This window comes from Pseudorca crassidens, chromosome X (genome assembly GCF_039906515.1).
Source record: "Pseudorca crassidens isolate mPseCra1 chromosome X, mPseCra1.hap1, whole genome shotgun sequence".
NCBI classification, from domain to species: domain Eukaryota; kingdom Metazoa; phylum Chordata; class Mammalia; order Artiodactyla; family Delphinidae; genus Pseudorca; species Pseudorca crassidens.
The window spans coordinates 129,372,740-129,394,652 of NC_090317.1; the positions used below are offsets into that span (position 1 = coordinate 129,372,740).

The 21,913-nt window shown below is 45.5% G+C and overlaps 1 protein-coding gene across 7 annotated transcripts in view; it reads left to right on the forward strand.

Moving 5' to 3' along the window:
- The first annotated feature begins 634 nt into the window (after positions 1-634).
- Positions 635-21,913, forward strand: part of LOC137216945 (patatin-like phospholipase domain-containing protein 4) — a 109,320-nt gene continuing 88,041 nt past the window's right edge. For 3 of the 7 annotated variants that reach the window (XM_067723074.1, XM_067723076.1, XM_067723073.1), the window contains exons 1-5: positions 968-1,118; positions 2,291-2,475; positions 7,607-7,701; positions 8,357-8,492; positions 17,973-18,038. In XM_067723074.1, the coding sequence (XP_067579175.1) occupies positions 1,058-1,118; positions 2,291-2,475; positions 7,607-7,701; positions 8,357-8,492; positions 17,973-18,038 (543 nt within the window). In that variant the 5' untranslated portion in view covers positions 968-1,057. Of the gene's footprint in view, positions 725-964; positions 1,119-2,290; positions 2,476-7,606; positions 7,702-8,356; positions 8,493-17,972; positions 18,039-21,913 lie in introns of those variants that run through there. The other 4 variants (XM_067723072.1, XM_067723070.1, XM_067723071.1 and 1 more) reach the window with 4 other exon arrangements.

Here is a 21,913-nt window from a genome sequence, read left to right on the forward strand (position 1 = left end):
AAAAAGGCCAAGGTAAAGGCCATCTGGGGAGCTCCCACCCACTCCCTCTCCTGCTTAAGGTAGAGACACGCGTTTTTCGGATTCTCTTCTGTACTTCAGTGAGCGTAAATCTGTCCTTTAACAAGGGGGCCTGGAGAACCTTCAACCAGAAACTCTGCAATTCCTTAAGGCCTGCTTGTTAGGATTAGATAGGGAAGACACTGTTGAGGGAGAGAAGGAATTGTCAGTCCTTTGAATCCGGGCGGGAATGCAAGCCAAGTGGGCCGCCTTAGAAAGGTGCTTCTCAGATCTACCCAGAGCCAGTGGTGCTACCAGACGACACAGGCTGGTCTGCTGAAGCCCTGCTATGCAGCATGAACGTTACGATTTAGCACCAGCTCGGATTTCACCATCCCATTTTGCAGAGAAGTCACCTGGGAAGCTCAGAGAGGTCATACAACCCACCCAAGGCCACACAGCTTAAGGAGGGATACGGATGTGAACGCTGCCCAAAGCCATAGTGCGACCTTTCCAACAATGCTTAAGGAAATATCTGAGGTAGTCTTCCAAAAGCTGCGGGGCATCCAATCCCAGCGTAGCCCCTAGACCCCGCCCTTACACGGACAGCTGGACCGCCCCGAGGCTGAGGGGGGAGGGAAACCACTGCCGGGGAGCAGCCGCCAAGAAGGCCAAGCACTTCCGGTGCACAGAAAATGAGGGTCGTTCAGGGTCAGCAGACTTGCAGGTGAGGGCCGGCCCGCACGTGGCGCATAGGGACTAATATGCATCCCGAGGTATCCGAAGACAGTATGACCCGAGACGAGAAAGTCTTATCCCTTACCCGCCCTAGGGGACACCAAGGTCAAGCGGCCGAGGGCGCGCCGCCATGCCGAGTCCAGCGGTTTAAGTGGAGCAGGCGGAGCCTAGCGGACGCACGCATCGGCGCGATGACGTCACAGACCCGCGCGGGTAGTCCGGCCTCAATCCCTTCTGCGGAAGCTTCTTGGGCGGGCGTGGTCCGGCCCTGATAGGCACGGGCCGGTTGACTGACGGCCCGGCCCCGCCTTCCGGATAAGGGATGACGGGCTGGGAGTGGCGGGGGACGAAGTTCTACACGGAAATGCCTCAGACCTGCATTGGTAGGGCGGAGCGGGGGGCGGGCGAGGGGCAGCTTCTGGCCCTCCGGAGGTGGCTCCCGGGCGAGTGGGTACGTGTAGGCATCCTTGGGGGTGTTGCAGCAGCGACCCTCGTCCCGCCACCCCCCGACCACAGGATAGTGGGGGCACTGGGCCTGCGTACGATGGGTCGGCCCCCCTGGAGACCCATCCCCTTCTCCTCTCTCCAGTCTGAAGAAATTAAACCCAAACCGGGGCTCGGCTGCAGCACTTGAGCCTCCTTTCGCACAGGGCCTGGCTCTGCGCATCAGAACGAGTGTTTTCGGTTCCTAAATAAATTCCAGGCCGGGACCAAGTGCCTAATCTGACGGTCCCGGGACCCCCGAGAAACCCCTGAGGGCATCCAGGGGGAGCAATGTGGGGGGGGGCACTGTTTTATACACGTGGTGAAATCGTTCCCCCTGAAGTTTCGTGAAATACAGTTTCATTGTTAGATTTGTTGCAAGTATCAGGTGATGCAGATGTCATTTCTTTGAGCCTCCAGTTGCCCTCGCCAGTCATGACCTCAGTTTGTCTTGAGAAACTTGGCTATGAAATACACTGCATCGTTGAATAATTGAGTATTGCATTATTGAATAATTGAGAGCATCAGGTTAAAAAAAACAAAACAAAACAAAACAACAGCAACAAAAAACGGATGCTCACGATGGAAACGGTGGGGAGTCGAGACATATGTTTTAAATTCACTGATGCACTCGCAAAGAGCAAATGTGTCTTTCATTTGAAGTTTGCTACCTTCTCTAATGATTTTACCAGTAGCCCACACCCCGAAAAGTATCAAAAGGTCAAGAAAAAAGGACCAAATGCCTTGCCAATGGGAATTTAACCATTTGGTTTTTGCCAAGTAATTAAAAAGTAGGCTGCATAGTCTATGTACTGAACAAATATAGACTGTTGTAGTTTTTTTTTTTTTTAATTAATATGATTGTAGTGGGTCAAGGTGAGAGAAGGAAGAGTTTCCTTGAAAGATTTGGGTGATTAATTAGACTTTAATTGAAAAGATTATGCTTAGAACAGAGAATTCTGTATATAAAAGAAAGCCTTGGAATGATGACTAGCATAAGAGTACACAGCATGTGGAACAAACTATACCAACTTAACGGGCATTTTTGGGTTTTGTGTCACCAATTTCACAGCTAGAATGAAGCACATCAACTTGTCGTTTGCAGCGTGTGGGTTTCTGGGCATTTACCACTTGGGGGCAGCATCCGCACTTTACAAACACGGCCAAAAGCTCCTGAAGAATGTCAAGGCCTTTGCCGGGGCTTCTGCGGGATCCTTGGTTGCTTCTGTCCTGCTAACAGCGCCACAAAAAATAGAGGTAATTAAGTAGTAACTAGGCTGTGTTTCTCATCCAGAAATTACGCCCAAACAACGAAGATGATTGTTAACTATCTACTAAGTTAACTGCAGAGAAATAATCCTTTGCCTGGGAAACAGAAAAGGTTGACTTCTTTTAAAATTTAATCATTCAGGATCTCTGCTCTCCATTTGGAAAAGATTATTATTTTGGGTGACAACAAGACAAGGAAATAAAATCCCTTCTTTTACTCTTGAGTGTTTATTTAGTCTTAAGATTCCAGCTTTGTTTCTTTCAAGCAAAGGATATTTCTCCATTAACTGATCATGAGAAGAGCACAGAGCCTGTTCTCAAGGCCTTGAACATGTGGCTGATAAGTCTTTGCTTGCTCCTATTTACAGACAGGCATATAAACTAAAATGTTGGCCTGTAATATCTTTTTTTTTTAATTTTTATTTATTTTTGGCTGCGTTGGGTCTTCGTTTCTGCACGCGGGCTTTCTCTAGTTGCGGCGAGCAGGGGCTACTCTTTGTTGCCGTGCGAGGGCTCCTCATTGCTCTGGCTTCTCTTGTTGCAGAGCACGGGCTCTAGGCACGCCGGCTTCAGTAGTTGCAGCACGCGGGCTCAATAGTTGTGGCACACGGGCTTAGTTGCTCCGCAGCATGTGGGATCCTCCCAGACCAGGGATCGAACCTGTGTCCCCTGCATTGGCAGGTGGATTCTCAACCACTGTGCCACCGGGGAAGTCCCTGTAATCTCTTTTAAGAGGAATGATATTGGAATTTAATTTGTTTTTCATTCCCACAGTAAGAAGAAGCCCTGAATTCCAAGCAGTTTATCTAGAAGTAATAAAAATGAGCATTAAGTATTTCATTTAATGTAATCTATGTTTTTAAAGTCTGTTTTCTGCTTCTATACAGCCATCATGCATTCTCTGACTGTGAGAACTGGCTTCTGCAGGTGGAGAATATTCTATCTGTTAATTACTTACATTCTCTAGCAGCTTGGAATAGTAATCATATAATGATTAACAACATTTCCATGCCCAAGGATGCATTTGTCACATTTAAATGTTGAAATCCACAACATTTTAAACATCAGAAATCTTGTTTTCAAATCTCTGATGAGCTGCTTATGGAAGAGAAACTGGACTTTAGACCAGTTATTCAGAAATCCACTGCTCTTTTTCTTTTTTATATACTAGAAGAGTGATGGAAAATTTTAGAGATTGTACAGGATGAGAACGTGAAGTCAGGGAAAGTAGCAGACTCATGTGCTTTGAAGTGCAGGCTAGTCCCTCCCAGCTCTTTATTTCCTTTCTGAAGCACAGGGCTACTAAGGGGTTGTTTACTCCTGTTCAGTGCAGTCTTTCCTTTAGGTGGGAGCAAATCCCCAGCTTTGGATTTGGGTAGATTTGGTTTTGAATCCTCAGCAGTTTGAAATATATTAAGTGTGATTTAGAATTAGACTGATTTGGAAATGCTGTGATCATATAGCCCCTTCACTGAAATTCTGCGATGTTCAGACATTGAATCCTTTACCTGAATTTGAGACTTTTGATATCAGTCCGATTACCTGTTCTTTTTTACATTTTCGGTAAATTGGAGATCCAGTCGTATTGTCTCATTGTGTTGGTCAGGCCTTAGGGGTAACTCTTTATCGGGCGCTCACGTTGGCAAGTGGAAAATGATTCTCTGGATTCACCTAGGGCATCCTCGTTTCTCTTTTCTCAAAATCAGTTTTCAGCCATTTGCCCTGAGGTTACTTTATTTCTTTTCTCTTGAGCATTTGAAATCTACCCCTTGAAGGATGGCTTTGAGCTTTCTTAGGAAACTGTTTTCTACCTACTCAAGTCCCTGTTAGCTCAGTTCTCCCTGTTGGTATATAAGTTCTTCGAGCTTTGTGGTGTTGTGACAGAGATGTGGGTAATGAATCCAGCTCCGAGCTAGTGCATGTATAATTAAGACCAGCACCTGACGCTGGTGTATTTTAGGTGGCAGGCAGATTTAGACTTTGATATGTTAAAAAGCTCAGCGCAGCCGGCCTTTCCTCAGCCCTCAGAATTTGCCAGGCATGGCGTTAGACACAGCAGGGAGCTAACTCAAAGATAAGTGCATTCCTTAATAGGTTTCCAGTCTGGTCAGGGGCCGTGTCTGTGTGTGTGTGTGTGTGTGTGTAACCAAAAATAATACAAGAAAATAAGCTGGGTGTGCAGTGTGGCTTAGTAGAAAGAGCATACACTGGGGGGGGGCACCCCCATTTCTCAGCTGGAAGTCTACAGCGGCTTCTTGAACAGGCAGGGCTGCGTCTGCCCCTGCTGCCTACAATCCACCTACCTAAGCATTCAGAGTGATTTCACCCAAACACAAATCTGAACATCTCATCCTGTGACCTCCCCCTCTCCCACCCCCGGGATCCCTGTTGACTCAGGATGGGGTGCAGATTTCTTTCTTTTTTTTTTTTTACTTTATATTGGAGTATAGTTTTTTTTTTTTTTTTACATTTTATTTTATTTTTTATTTATTTATGTTTGGCTACATTGGGTCTTTGTCGCTGCCTGTGGGTTTTCTCTAGTTGCGGCGAGTGGGGGCTACTCTTCATTGCAGTGCACAGGCTCTAGGCACGCGGGCTTCAGTAGCCGTGGCTCGTGGGCTCTAGAGCACAGGCTCAGTAATTGTGGCTCGTGGGCTCAGTAGTGGTGGCTCGCAGGCCCTAGAGCGCAGGCTCAGCAGCTGTGGCGCACGGGCCTAGCGTGCGCCACGGCATGTGGGATCCTCCCGAACCAGGGCTCGAACCCGTGTCCCCTGCGTTGGCAGGCAGATTCTCAACCACTGTGCCACCAGGGAAGCCCTGGAGTATAGTTAATTAACAATGTTGTGATAGTTTCAGGTGTACAGCAAAGTGATTCAGTTATACATATACATGTATCTATTCTTTTTTAAATGCTTTTCCCATTTAGGTTGTTACATAATATTGAACGGAGCTCCCTGCGCTTTACAGAAGGTCCTTGTTGGTTGTCCACTTTAAATATAGTAGTGTGTACATGTCAATCCCACACTCCTAATTTATCGCTCCCCCATCCTTCCTTCCCCCCAGTAACCATAATTTCATTCTCTAAGTCTGTGAGTCTGTTTTGTAAATAAGTTCATTTGTATCATTTCTTTTTAGATTCCTCATATAAGTGATATTATGTGATATTTGTCTTTCTCTGTCTGACTTCACTCAGTATGACAATCTCCAGGTCCATCCATGTTGCTGCAAATGGCATTGTTTCATTCTTTTTAGTGGCTGAGTAATATTCCATGGTATTTATGTGCCACATCTTCTGTATTCATTCATCTGTTGATGGACATTTAGGCTGTTCCCATGTCCTGGCTGTTGTAAATAGTGCTGCTATGAACATAGGGGTGCATGTGTCTTTTCAAAGTATGGTTTTCTCTGGACATATGCCCAGGAGTGGGATTGCAGGATCATATGGTAGCTCTATTTCTAGTTTTTTAAGTAGCCTCCATACTGTTCTCCATAGTGGCTGAGATTTCCATTCCCAGCAACAGCGTAGGAGGGTTCCCTTCTCACCTGGGGTGCAGATTTCTTAGTACGACTCCCAGGGCCACGTGGACCTTAGCCCTCTCATGGCTCACTGAGGTTGCCTTTCTGGTCTCTGCCCCGTCTGAGCTGCTTGCACTCTTCTCAGCGCTACCTCTGCCTGTTGTCGTCTGCCACCTCCATCTCCTGTCCAACTCCTGTCTTGTATCTTGGGTCTCAGCCTAGCAAAGTGAGGTTGGAGGTTGATGCCCACTGTGTTAGCTCCCAGTTGCTGCTGCAACAGATGACAGTAAACATAGCAGCTCTGAACAACACACGTTTATTTTCTAACAGTTCTGGAGGTCAGACGTCTGAAAAGGTCTCACTGTCTACAATCAAAGTGTCAGCAGGGCCACGCTCCCTCTGGAGGCTCCGGAGGACAATGTGTGTCCTGGCCTTTTCCAGGTGCTAGAGGTGTCCTGCCTTCCCTGGCTCTGGCTCCTTCCTCGATCTGTAAAGTCATAAGCATAGCACCTTGACATCTCGCCAACTCTGACCCTCCTGCCCGCCTCTCCCCCTTACAAGGACCCTTGTGATTATATTGGGTTCACTGAGATAATCCAGGAGCATCTCCTGACCTCGCAACCCTTAACTTAATCTCATGTGGAAAGTCGCTTTTGCTGTGTAAGGGCACCAATTCTCAGGGTCCGGGGCGACCCTAGCCTTCGGGGGAAGGAGGGGACGTGAATCTGCCCCATACATGGATGCTGTCCTGGCGCCCTGCCATCTCCTCACCGAGGGACTCCTCAGTCCCAGAAAGGCAGGGGCTCTGTGTATCTCACGCTCAGCCATTGAATCCCAGTTCCTAGCCCACCGCCTGGTGCCCAGTAGGTTGCTGAATGGATGAACTAATAAATGAAAGATAGACCTGGGTTTAAATCCTGGCACTGACACTCATTTTCGATGGCACAGTGGGAAAGATACTTAACCCTCCAAACGTCAGTTTCCTTACCCGTCTAGTGCGGTGATCATACCCACCTTGCATTGCTATATGAAGACGAGGCAACAGAGGCCACATCAGTGGATCCCAGCACTGGCTGCCTGTTAGCCCCGACTGGGGGCACTTTTGTGAAAGACCAGTGCCCCAGGCTAATCTCCAAGGACTCTGACCCGGTAGAGTCATCACAAGCCCTTTCTCTGTTGTTGGTGGTGGTGTGAATCGTCCGCACTGTTGTAGAGCTGCAGTCCGAACGTTCCAGAGGCCACAGGATTGGTGTGGGTGAGGAATTTAATTATGTTGGAGAGGCCTGTAGAGAAATGTGCTCAGTTACAATTAGAACCCAGCTGTCAAGGATTTTCCACAGGTGGGCAAAGCCATGTGAGGTGGTTTAAAAAGAAAAAGAAAAAAAAAAAAAAGATTGCAATTGGCAGACCATATAGCTTGCCTGGGGCCCAGGAATGGTGGGTGAGGGACAGGTCTCGTGGGGATGCGTGCCTGTGAAGCATCCGACATCTGGGGTTGGCTTTATACGGTCCAGGTGCCTTGTGTGATAGGCACAGGGTTCTGGAACCAGAATCGTAATGTTTTTGACAAAACATAGGGTCACCTATTAATTTTCTTTTTCAGGAATGTAACGAGTTTACCTACAGTTTTGCCGAAGAAACCCGAAGGCAGACTTTCGGGGCAGTGACACCCGGCTATGATTTCATGGCCCGATTGAGGTGCATATATAGAGTACATTCCCCCGCCCCCTCCCCCAAGCCTGTGAAGACAGAGGATGCTCTGGATACATTGTAGCAAGCCCAGTCAGCATTCTCTCTCCTGAAGCATTTACAGGGCGGTCAGTAATTAAAGGTGAATCATGCAGTGCGTGGCCAAGCCACTCAAGATGGCTGTTCTCTTGCTCTCTGTACATCCCCTGCTCGACCAGTCCTTGCTTCATCTGCACCCTACTCACAAACGTGCTTGCCTCCTGCCCCAGCTCGTGACTGGCCTAATCCTTGGGCCAGAGCGGCTCCACCTGATAGTTTATTAAAGGGAGATACCTGCCCTCCACGATGGGCGTTAACCTGACGGGCTGTGAGCTGCTAGTTTCTGTGGTAACAGATGAGCCCACCTGACATCAATTCCCCATATAAATGGTGGCCTCCTCCGCCCCCGGGTAGCAAAGATGGCTGCTTTGTCCTGTCTGCCGCCTCCCGAACATGATGGGGTGTCTCTCCAGGACTCTTTTGCTTTAGACATGTAAGATCCCCCATCCAGTAAGCCATAGGTGTCGCTGTCACTGTCTCCGGGCTCTTTCTCGGGTCTCCAGTCTGGGCAGCTACAAGGCTTGCAGGCCAGTGGGGCGCAGCGGCTCCCTTATTTCTTCTTCAGGAGCGGAGTGGAGGCGGTTCTCCCTCCCAACGCGCACGAGCTGGCTCACAACCGCCTGCACGTCTCCATCACCAACACCAAGACCAGAGAAAACTGCTTAGTCTCCAGTTTTCCCTCCCGGGAGGACCTCGTTAAGGTAACACTGCCGCATTCCTTGTTGGAGGGAATGAGCAAGTGCTGATATACATACTTCCACAAACAGTGAGCGCGCCCGCGTTCTTTAGGTCCAGCATTGCATACCGTGCCTGATAGATGGTACAGGCTCCATAAATCATGCGTCTGAAGGATGCAGCCGCCAGTATCCCTCCGAGGCCGCCTTATGGCAGGCGGCTCCCAGAGACCTCACGAGTAGCTCAGTGTTTTTGCTTGTGATGTTCCGTGTGCTCACGTTTATCCTGGGATTAAACTTGACTAGCAAGAACCATTCCTTACATTGACGTAGATAATACTCCTGCAGTTTGTGTAAGACTTTGTTTCGGTACTACCGTATTCGGTCCTTCCACAGCCCTGTAAATCAGGCAGGACAGGTGAGATTACTGTACTTTTGTCGCTTTTTTAAGAGAAGAAATGGGTGGAAAGATTTTGTGTGACACACCCCAGGGTGTACTGACTGCCAGTGGGAATCCAGGTCTCTTACCTTTTCACTCTAATGTTCCTTTTCCTTTCTTCCGTTTTGCGTTGATGCCTTTCTATCCAAACACATGTGAAAGTCGGTTGGGAAATCATTGTCTCTGGGATAGTTCAGCTGATTTGCGAATAACAGTGCATTGCTAAGGTAATACATTAACTATTTTACATTTGAAAGGGTGCACTTCTCTTCGAAAAGCCAGGCTATTTTCTTCTTTTTCCTCTTGTGGGAATTGTAGCGAGCTTCAGGTGATACAGAGGACGCGTGTTTGGATACAGTAGCAGGCGATGGATTGAGAGAGCTACGAGTTCCACCTGAATTAGATGATACATGCATTGAGTTTTACTATCAAAACTCACTGTTCGAATTTTATGTTTGAATGATACGATTTGAAATACCTAATGAAATGTTGAGCTGACAAGTAAAATTACTTTGTGACTTAAGAGATTAGAATATTTTCACTCCCGTCTCTCACTTATACATTCATAGTCATTCCATCTTAGAAAAATATTTTTCTATAATATTATTATACTCTTGTGTAGACTTAAAAAATAGAAAGGGAGAAGCTGATAACCCATGCCTGAATTGTCACCAATCGTCAATGCCGACGCAGATGTATCAGGCTTGCAGTGGTTAGAATACCTCTTCTTGTTGGGAAGAGAACAAGGTTGGGAGCAAAAGACTATCGTCCTATCATGAAACGAGGGCAATTCTACCCACAGTTACTACCTTCTCCTTGAGTCTGTCCGTGGCTACTGTATCTACAGTGGCCGAGCCCCTGATGTTTCCTACATCCCGCCCTGATTTACTTACCACTGTTCCGCATACGAATTTTACTGCTCTGTTTACTTAGTTTTTGTCTATCTTCCTTCAAGAGAGTGTAAGCTCGGGGTGGGGGTGGGGGGTAGGAGGGTCCAGGGACTGCTGTGTTCTGTCCACTGCTGTATTCCCAGCGCCTGGCACAGTATCAGCTCCCTCAACCTGTGCTCCATGAGTGAATGGGAATGAATAAGTCAATGAACTAAGATGGCATCTATTAAAGGAATGAAGAAGCTGGATCCTTCATGTTCAATGATCTGGACAAAACGTAATTCAGCTCGTTAGTGGCCCAGCTGGGACCACAGTCCAGGCCTCAAACATTCTGCTTGGTAGCCATGGCCCCCTCTCCCAACGCGAGATAAAATCACCCTCTTAATTCCTTTCATGTGGGAGTGTCGTGAGCTGAATAACGTCCCCCAAAGATGTCCATGCTGTAATCCCCAGGACCTGTGAATACGGCGTCTCACATGGCAAAAGGGATTGTATAGATGGGGTGAAGGTGAGGGTCTTGGTGGGGAGGTGATCCTGGGTTAGCTGGGCCGACCCAAACTAATTTAGTCTCGTGTGTCCTTAAAAATGGAGATGTTTGCTCCTTCTGAGACGCAGGAGCCTTTGTATGAGGAGGGCACTACGGGTCCTCCCCTTGACAGCCAGCAAGGCAGAGGGACCTCAGTCCTGCAGCCAGTGGAGCTGAATGCTACCAGTATCTGAATGAGCAGGAAACCAAGTCTCCCCTCAAGCCCGCAGGAAGGAATGCAGCCCTGCCAGCACCTGAATCTTTTTTCCCCGGGTGGATCTGGCCCGTGCTGGATCCCGACCTCCAGACCCTGGGATCATACATTTATTTGGGTTGTTTTAGCCTTTCGATTTGTGGTAACTTGTTATAGCAGCCATAGCAAACTACTGCAGTAAGCAAACAGGACTTTTTTGATTTGTTTTGGATAATAACTACTCAGAGAACTGGTGAAATTACTTGAGTTCATTGAACAGAAGAGAACTAGTTGGCACAAATGTATAATACCTTGTAAGGAGAATAATTGAATAATTAATATGTATCCTAGGTTATACGTGAAGCATTTTAAATGTTTAGTAGAATGCTCTAACCTTTTGCAGAAACTCAAAGAAAGGAAGGATAGATGGTTCCTTGACAGCAGATGGTGGCTATAAAAATGTATGAAATGTATGCCTGGAATACTCATGAGCATGTAGTTCAAAAAGTAAGACTGGTGAAGACTGCAGGACGGAGGGAGAAGAATATGAAGGGAAAATATCTCCCCCTCCCCCCAACACACACACACACTGGGCAGTGACATGCTGTGTTCTGATCAAAGAGGCCAGTGGGAGACCGCCGTCTGGGGTGGTAATTCTGACCACCTCATTCAGTGTCAGGGGAGAGAAGAAAGGCGCCGGCCACTCCCCCACTTCCTTAGCTAGAGACCGGAGGGCGCTGAGTTCCAGAAGCCAAGAGGAGAAGCAGCCCACAGTTTGTAACTGGCATCTCCTGGGAGCTTTGCCTGCCTGGCTCTGATCCCTCAGCCTTGGGTTTAATGTCTATGATCTTGGAAGTCTGTAGGTGACAGACGGAGATTAAGATTGAAACCAGAGGTAGAGCATGTCAAGGATCAATTGCTAGCCAGGGCAGGAATATGGGAGAGTACTAAATATTGGTGATTTTTAATCAATGCCTCGTTTATGCTCTTAATTACTAGATTTTTTTTTTCTTTTTAATGCCAAGCTCTTCATTATCCACCAGCCGACTGCTGCCTTTTATTATAGATAGGTTCTCTGTGTACCTGAAAATCCAACTAGAAACCTGTATCTCACAGTGTGCATGGGTGTCCGTGTGTCTGTGTCTTGTTACACTGTCTTGGATTATCACTTGTTTTTTGTGCATCTCCCAGTGTTCCTATTTAGGTCTGTCATTCCCTGATGGTGTCCTCTGAGGCTAATTACGTTTGAGCCTCAGTGTTCTCAACTGTGAAATGGAGATGAAAGCTAATCGGTGTTACCATGGCGAGTAAATTGAAAAAATCATGTAAAAGTGTGCTTGAAATAGTCAAGTCCTATAAGCTTGTTAATTACAGTCCATATTTAGTAAATAATGAACAAATACGATAATAAGCCACACACATCACTGGTCAGCATCCCTGTGTGAGTCTGTCATGAAATTTTAAGGTCCCAGCTTTCTTTTTGCAGACTGGGTAGGCTTCACCCTTTCTTAAACATTTTCTTCTTTTACCCCTTATCTTTGTTCATGAGCAACGTGCTCACCTCCATCTATAAAATCTCGGGAAATGGATTATGACCAAGTTCTGCTGCCTTTAGGCGTCTGATTTTTATACCTCTTCAACCATTGACCTGGTGTACATTCACCAATGTGCTTGTGTGATGATTCATACTTAAATTATATTAACTTCACTTTTGGTGGCATGAAAAAATTATTCGTTCATCTGATAGCTGCAATGATAGTTGATTATTTTCTGAGAACCTCTTTGGACCAATTATGTGGTCCAAAGACTCATTTTATTTGGGATTGGATTTCCATAGTATTTGGGATCTTATGTCCATGGTGATTTAATTCAGTGCTATGGTCTGAATGTTTGTGTCCCCCCCCCCAAATTCCTGTGTTGAAATCCTAACCCCCAATATGATGGTATTTGGAGTCAGGGGTCTGTTGGAAGTGATTAGGTCATGAGGGTGGAGCCCTCATGAATGGGATTAGTGCCCTTGTAAAAGAGATCCTGGAGAGCTCCCTCACCTCTTCCACCATGTGAGGACATAGAAGTGGGTTCTCAGTAGACACTGAATCTGCCAGCCCCTTGATCTTGGACTTCTGAGATTCCAGAACTGTGAGAAAATAAACTTGTGTCCTTTCTTAGCCACCCAGTCTGTGGTATTTTGTTGTAGCAGCCTGAGCAGACTGAGACAGGAACTTGGCACTGACAGGTGAGGATGCTGCTGCAACAAATACCTAAAAGTGTGGAAGCAGCTTTGGAGCTGAGTAGGGCAGGGGCTCAATGAGTTGAGAGGTGCATGTTAGAAAAAGCCTGCGTTGCCGTCGGTGATTCTGGTGACAACTCGGAAAGAAAAAAATCAAGCCGTAGAGAGAGCCTCCATATTCTTAGAGAGACCTGGATAGTAAAGGCCATAGTGATGAGGTCTCAGACGGAAGCGAGGAAATGTTATCAGACAATGGAGGAAAGGTCACCCGTGTTACACATTGACCAGGAATAGCAGGATTATGTTCATGTCTTCGTGTTCTGGGGATGGTAGAACTTGCAAGTGATAACACTGGATATTTGATGAGGTGATTTCTAAGCACAGTTTTGAAGGAGCAGCCTGGTTTCTCTTGGCTACTTAGAGTAAAACACAAGAAGAGAGAAATACTTACAGATGGAATTGTTCCTCAGAAGCAAAGCAGAACTTAAAGATTTGGAACGTTCTCACCCTATGCATACTGAAGAGAATAAGAGAGCCTGTTTGGGACACAACAGGAAGGGTGTGGCCATCTGGCCAGATAACCCTGTGATAAGGAGGTTCCACGAGTTGGCCGTCTAGACAGAAGCCAGGACCTATATGTAGTCCAAGACCATGGACAAAGGCCATTCAGAGGTCATCAGGGCAGCTCCCTTCCACCAGAGGCCCCCGAGTGCCAGGACCCCCGCCAGCACAGGGCACTGCAGAGACGTCCCACGAGGGCAGTGCCCTGCAGAGCCATGGGGGCGGGGCTAAGCCCCACATTGCCCCGTAACCCCATACTATAGACACTGATTCCAGCCCTGGGGAGCATCGGCCAGGAGGCCCAGGCACAGAGGCAAATACTTGTCATGGGTCCTTAGCAACTCCTTGATTTGTGGGCCCGTTTACATATTGTGCCCCGAATGTCCCAATGTATACATCTTGCACCTCAACTCACCCATTTTAAGCTCCAGATTTTATACTGGGCTATCCTTCTTCAGAAGGAAACATGAAATCAGGAAATCCAAACATATTTCAATATTAGCCTCCTGCAACGCATACTTAGGGAAGTAAACCCTTTATTTACAAGAAAGTCGTACACCACCTCCACAGCTCAGCAGGAATGGCTTTGAAATTAACCGTGCCACGGAGCGGGAGGGATAGTGTTCTGGCCCTTGTCTGAACTGGTACAAATCATCAAATTTGTGTTTAAAACTGACGCCCCGTGTATGTGCTCTGAGATGGTCTTTTGACATCCGTGAATGCTCTCTGACACACATACGCCCAGGAAGGCGTTCCTGCAGAATGGTGTCCCCCCCCACCACCCGTCTCCATTGCCAGGATGTCCTGAATTGCCTTGCACACGGTGAGCATGCTCTTACAGCAAGACCTTCTCACGTTTAGCCCTGTGAAGGTGAAATAAGGACTGAATTTAAGATTGGTCATTATCTTGAAGACTGGGTAAGACAAATTTGAATCTGTCTTTGAATTTCAACTGCACCAGCAGGTTCTGAATACACAGCCAGATTCTCATTAAACTCCACAGTCAACTTTAGGCATAAATGAAACTGGTTGACAATTTATTCTCTAAGGAAGCCAGGCCACATAATTTTCTAAACACCCCTTTTCTATAAAATGTAAAATGAAAAAAGCTAATCTGAACGTGTGTTGAACCCACACTTGGCAATGCTTTATACAGTTGCTACAGTAAGTCGCTGACGTTTATTTTTATCCTTGTGTATTTGGTGAGAAGGAAACACAAAAAATCAATGGTTTCACGTACATGTAATTCTTAAAGTGCTGGGCTAAGTGACAGGGCAGGAACACTAACTAGGTCCCTGCCCTCTGTATTGGTGTCCTCAACAAAAACAGTCTGCAGACATGGGTACATGTCCCCAGGGGGCTCAGACCCCCCGCCCCCCCAACTTGAGAACCACTGCCCTAGATGTATCGATATTTGTTGGTGAGAAAAATTTCACTGGAACACCAGTGAGGTAAGACAGTAGAAGCATGTTGAGGCATAATAGTACATATTTCATGAACTGTCTCCCGCCTTAGAAAATCCTGTTTGCTTGCAATAAAATGGCAGTAAGTTGACATCGAATAAGACAAGCCGCTTAGTTCCTAACTATCAAAAGCTAATTTTCCCACTAACCACAGTTTGATATACAAATCACTAGCCCGTATAAACTATGACAGAACAAATACACTGATTCTGGGGGGGATGATGGGTATTTTCCAGTTCACTGCACTTTTCATGTCAGTTCAGAGGATTCTTACTGTTACTATCTGTATCAAAGTAATTGGGTAGCATTTTTCATCTAAACAGCTCAAAAAGAGTTCTAAGCATTAACTTGTGAACTTCACATTATAACTTGACACACGGGAGGTAGAACACCCACATAATTCTGTTTCTAAGGGTAGTGATTTTTTTTCTTTTTTCTTTTTTTTTTTTTGCAGGCCGCATGTCTGTTATAGTGAAGTAAGTCCTTACAGTTATAGAGTGTGTTTGGCTGTTTAAAGGCATCTAAGTACTGTAATTTCGCAATATGTGTGCTATGCACAAATTGTTATCGCTATGGTGCAGTGTTGCATTTTTGCCGAATAACTTCATTAAATAGCTGCATTGTGCTTGCAGAACGTACCTAGGGTCTGTAATTATTTTTTTAAAGGAGTAGCCAACTGATGATAGGGCCAGATTCGTTAGGGTGAAGGCAGTGACCGTAACTGTGAACAGCCTTGCTCTGAAAAATGCTCAGCTGCTCAGGTCGGGGCTACCAGGGGGCTGACGAGGTTGGGCCTGAAGAGGTTTGGTTTCTATCCTGTCGGCCCCGCGGATGGACGTGATCTTCCGCAAATCACCGGAGGGGATGCTCACTCCTGCTTGGCGTCTTTGTGGAGAGGGTGTGGGTAACGTCATGGGGGTCCCACACGGAAAGCTGAGATTTTGAAATGAATGCCTAAGTGGGGGGCTCGTTTGCATTGACCCTTCTTAGAAGGCTGAGAAATCTTGTGCAAGGGTGTCTTCATACCATGGCTTCATGCTTTGCTCCCGACACCTTAGTTCTGAATACCTGCATTTTCACTCCACACGGGGCCCAGATGTTGTGTAGCTGATTCTGGCACCCAGCATCAGCCTGGCACAGCAGAGACGTGCAGTAGCACCTGGCACGATCCCTTCCTGTCTCCTGCCAGAGTCCCTCTGTTGTGCTTTGACACCATTGAGTTTGCTCCTACTCCAATCTGAAGCCCCGCCATGCTTCTCGGACCAGCTGTCAGGGGCCCGTGGCTGAGGCCGCGCTGGCACCCAGGACCGATGCCCTGGCGCTCACATACACCGGCAGCATGGGAGGATGCTGTTTCCCCACTACGGAGGGTCTTCATTCCTACTATGGAGAAGGGGGGCGGTACCTGCAGGTATCAGTAGCATCTGGCTGTGAAGGAGATGCAGACCCTTTCCCGTCTGTGGGATCTTTGGTCACAAGGAGCCACCGCATAAGAAAGTCTGTGCCAAGTCCCAGCAGTGTCGCAATACAGTTGTGTCAGGTCGCCGCCCACAGAGGAGTGTCCTATAGAAATCACGTTATGCTGGTGACTGGGTCTCTCATTGACTTGCACTTCAGAATAAATCAGCTATCTTTAAAAACTTTTATTGGCGTATCGTTGCTTTACAATGTTGTGATAGTTTCAGGTGTACAGCAAAGTAAGTCAGCTATACGTATACGTGTATCCCCTCTTTTTTGGATTTCCTTCGCATTTAGGTCACCACAGAACATTGAGTAGAGTTCCCTGAGCTATACAGTAGGTTCTCATTAGTTATCTATTTTATACATAGTATCAATAGTGTATATATGTCAATCCCAATCTCCCAGTTCATCCCATACCCCCTTTTCCCCCCTTGGTATCCATAGGTTTGTTCTCTACATCTGTGTCTCTGATTCTGTTTTGCAGATAAGATCACCTATACCATTTTTCTAGATTCCACATATATGCGTTAATATACAGTATTTGTCTTTTTCTTTCTGACTTACTTCACTCGGTATGACAGTGTCTAGGTCCATCCACATCTCTACAAATGACCCAGTTTCGTTCCTTTTTATGGCTGAGTAATATTCCGTTGTATATATGTACCACATCTTCTTTATTCATTCCTCCGTTGATGGACATTTAGGTTGCTTCCATGTTCTAGCTCTTATAAATAGTGCTGCAATGAACACTGGGGTGCATGTGTCTTTTTGAATTCTGGTTTTCTCTGCGTATATGCCCAGTAGTGGGATTGCTGGGTTTTGAGAGCAGACCTCACAAATCATACTTATACCATTCTTCCTTTGGGGGAAATGCTCTCTTATCTCTAAAGAATTCTAAGTGGATGATGTACAAATCATTTTGGGGACCATAATCCAGTTCTGAATAATATCTACTTGGAAAAAAAATCTCGTGAACTCTTTGACAACAAACAGCCATGGAGTCTTCAGTTATCAATTGAAGGATTGGAGCTTAAGTATTCCATATCTAATACTGTATCTTTCCAAATAGAACACTAGCGATTTGAAAACTGCATTGCAGAATAAAACTTGCACATGTCAGAAGAGCTCCCAGAGCTCAGCTTCTTCTGTGAGAAGAAATGGTAATATTTTAAATGGCAATCTTTTTCGACTTTTTAAATGGAAGATAAAGTATAATTGGTGCCCCTCCCTGCCAGTGTCTCATTACATATCCAGGCCATGTAACTAGCCCATGAAATGTGCTACATCCTGGTGACATAAATGAAAACATCCCCTGAGCCGTAATAACCAGAGGGGTTTGTTTCTCTGGAAGATAGAGTGAAACTTTCAAATAATTCTTACAGTGTAGGATAGAACATCGTAAATAACTTACTTGCAACCTGTACACACTCAGGAAGTTAGACTTACCTGGACTTTAATTGTGTAATGACTTGGCTGTCTACAATTTAAGTGCCAGTATTACTCGGGTGAAGTGGATGGAGTTGGAGAACAATGATTTGTGCATATCTCTTTAAGGTCTTTTCTGATATCAATAAATGTTATCTTCTATTTAAGTGTGTCCCACTGTGCCCTTGAAATACATGGAACTTATTGTTATAGTAAATTTTTGTACATTTAAGGGATTTTAATTTCATAGTAGGGGACATGACATATATCGTAGGAGTGTTACTGCCTCCTTTCACAAGCTGTTTCTTTGTCCGTCTAGGTCCTGTTAGCCAGCAGCTTTGTGCCCATTTACGCAGGACTAAAACCAGTGGAATACAAAGGGCAGGTAAGATGCTTACAACTGACGGATGATCAGTAAATCCCGTGTTCATATGTTTCCTTCGAAAGATCCAATTGTACTCTTATTCTGGTGGCTCCAACTGCGTTTGTATGACTTGTTTCCCCATAGTTTCGTTTCTGTTTAGCAGAAAAAACAAAAAAAATCAAGTGCAGGTGCTGTGGTGCCCTATCGCCTGCACACTTACACACACACTGATAACCAGACACAGTATCTATTCAACACACACCAGAGTTAAAAGTTGTGTGATCAAACACAGTAGCTATTTAATACATAAACCGGAGATACGCATCTCAGAACCAAATGCAGTATCTATTTAACCCACACCAGAGATACGTACTTTTTGTCATCAAATACACTGTCTCTTAACACCTACTCAAGCTCAGGCACATATTCATGGATGATTAATGCCATTTGTGTTATATATACATGATATGTACGTATTCATTCATAAATGTGTACAGGAAAAGTGTTTAATAGCTGTCATTCATTCTTTCACTTTGAAGGCCCAGCGAAGGGCCTGTGCTCAGTGAATGCATGATCTTACAACCAAGGAACTGACTTTTGCAAATCTCTTAGCTAATGTGATTGGGGGTCTGTCTGTGTTCTGACCTTGTCAGGCCTTGTGATTTTCTTTCTCTGAGTTTTCCTGGTCATTCCCGCCCTTTTCTGTGCTTGTCATAGGATCCTTGGCCCAAAGCAGTCTGCCCTGGGACGGTTGTCTCAAACGGGCAGATGAGGATGAGGTTGAGTAACTGGATGAGGCCATGTAGATGGACAGCCTAAGAGTGGACCATCAGGTCCAACTTGGACTCTCTTTATTACCTGTATGCATACAGTATGTTATTTGCAGTGATGGGCTTACATGTTGTAGGCTAAAACCCTCTTTGTGACCAAGTAGAAACATAATATACATTGAATTTTTTAAAGCAGCATAAAATAAACATAAGCTCATGGAAACCCAGGTGTTTTTTTGCTGTTGTTGTTTTGTTTTGTTTTGTTTTGTTTCCATTTTGGATACTGCCTCTCAGAGCTAGCAGATACTCAGTTACCAAGGAGTATGATCTTTGCTGTCATTTGAAAATTGGAGAGGTTTCCCCTTTACATAATGATTCTAAAGTAAGTTAAGTAGCATTTTCTCTTAGAGCTGTAAAAAAATCAACATTTGTTTTTACGTATAAATTTCGAATACAGATGCTATCAAAATCAACTTTACATTATGATTATGAACTTTAATTTTATGATCTGAAATGTAATGATTTTACTTCATGCTATTGCTTGATAATATATAATCATGACAGAAATGCCTAAATGGTAGATAATATATAATCATGACAGAAATGGCTAAATGGTAGAAAAAAATATGCAGAATGCTCAGGTGTTTCATGAGATTGTATATGATCATGAAAAGGGGATTCAGAATCCAAGAATCAACAGAATTTCTGTTGTGATAGATAAATTAAGAGGTGGTGACTGAGAACGTGGGATGTAGGTATAGTAAGGAAGTGATGGAAAGGAGATGGGGGGGAAAGGAGGGATGGAATCAAGGCTAGAACAGAGCTGAGTCCCAGAAGCCTAGTATATTCTAAGACGATGCTGAACATTTCCTGTGTTTAAATAGTAATCACTGTATTATGAAGGAGGTATGGGTGGTAATGGCTCCTAGTTTCTTCCAACATACACTGTCCTCTTCTTCCTTAGTAACAGAAACCCAGTTTTTTTCTGGGCCTGTTACTGTGTAGCTAAAAGGCCACATTCTCCACCTTCCCTTGCAGCTAGGTGTGGCCATCCCCTTACGTGCTGGCAGTGAGAGGTAGGCCGAATTACTGTGGGACTTACAGGAAGGGAGGTTGTGTACCTTTTTTTCCTTCCTGCTGCCTGGAACTTAGATGTGATGACCAGAGCTCTGGCAGCTGTTATGAATCATGAGGTCACAGATCGCACCCTAGATAGAGTCAAATAATGAGATGGAAAGACCTGGGCCCTGAGTGACTTGAGGAGGGGGACCTTACCAGGCCACCTTCTGTATTTCTTTTACCCGGAAAAGTAAAACTTCCTGTTTTTATTGCTTTCTATTGGATGCATTAGAGTCCACTCCCATGTGCTGTAGGGATTATTACCCCCGTATTTTACAGATGAGGAAATTGAGTTGTAGAAACATTCATTCACTTCACTGAGGTCACCAAGCTTAGTAAGGGGGCAACTTTCCCAGGATGATCTCTAACGTTTGCATCTGCGCTGTGTCTCTTGCTTTACTTTGCTTTGGTCATTCCTTTAAAAAACCATCCCCCTTATTTTATTTCTGTCCCGCCCCATCCCCACTGCTCCAGGTGTATGACCGGAAGCCTAGGAATAGTTAAAGGGTAAGGTGTTCTCAGCTGAATTTCCTGCTATGTGATTGAACACTTAGATGGGAACATGGAACAAGGGCAGTCTCAATTAAACAGGGAATGCAGCACCTAGAGGTGTGAGAAAAAAGGGACCTTGGGAGGCGGGACACGGCCTTGCTGATGACTGACATCTGTGCACAGTTGGCACGTCATAATTACTTGTTGAATAGAATCTAATGTCTCCAGAAAGCGTTCGGTTTACCTTGGGTGTTTAATGAAGTCCAGGAAGAGGGGCCCCCGTGCACACGATGATTGACAGTGTGCTCCTCAGAGACCTTGCTTCCTGTCTACAGCCACACGGTGGCGACTTGCCAGCGCCCTTGTGTGCTTGCTATGGACTCTGTCAGGCCCCTGCCTTCCCCCAGCTGAATACGCTTTCTAGACCAGGTTAGTCTGTAGAATCGCTCCATTTTCAGGGAAATGCGAACTTTGCTTTAAATGCAGTGTTTTGCTGTGGGTGTGAGCTTTTCCTAATTCCATAAAACTTTGTGTCACGCTTTCTCCTGTTCTGGGTCTTGATGCTCTTGTGGAGGTCAGGTTTTGATTTGCTGGTTGGCCTTGGTGGTTTTTCTGAAGCGATGGAGGTTGCAGCAGCAGGGGGGCAGAGAGAGCTCAGCATCACTTGGGTTTGAGGCAGAACCACAGGTGTCCTGCGCTGCTTCTGCATGCAGCTCCTGTTCAACCCGCTGACCACTCATCTCCACGTCTGGTGTCACTTAGCTATGGAACATACTGGGTTGTACTAATACTTATTTGTGGACCTGATATTTTTATTGCAAAAAATCTTTTATTAATCACGTAGAAGTTTCATACCTTCATAAGATTTAAGACTGACTTAAGCCACAGCAAATAACAGCATGATTCCTTCCTAAACTGTCTACCAGTTGTTTGAAGTGGTACAACATCTTGGAAAACGGCTTGGTTTTCCTAATTTTTTATTTTTTGAATTTTTAAAATTAATTAATTAATTTTAAAATTTTATTTATTTATTTTTGGCTGTGTTGGGTCTTCGTTGCCGCGAGTGGGCTTTCTCTACTTGCCGAGAACGGGGGCTACTCTTCGTTGCGGTGCGCGGGCTTCTCATTGCAGTGGCTTTTCTTGTTGCGGAGCACGGGGTCTAGGCACGTGGGCTTCAGTAGTTGTGGTGGGCTGGCTCAGTAGTTGTGCCGCACGGGCTTTGTTGCTCCGCGGCATGTGGGATCTTCCTGGACCAGGGCTCGAACCTGTGTCCCCTGCATTGGCAGGCGGATTCTTAACCACTGCGCCACCAGGGAAGTTCCTGGTTTTCCTAATTTTCAAAAAAGTTTTTGTAGCTTTCTCTGGCTTTATCTTAGGAGACTGTTTTTAGCACCGTACTTATACTGGATATTCATTAACAATTGAATAAATGGAAATAAATTGAACTTCAATCTTATCATTTTTACCAGTGGATTTTCCTTCAGTGTACATGGCCTCTTTCCAGTGATTGAATAA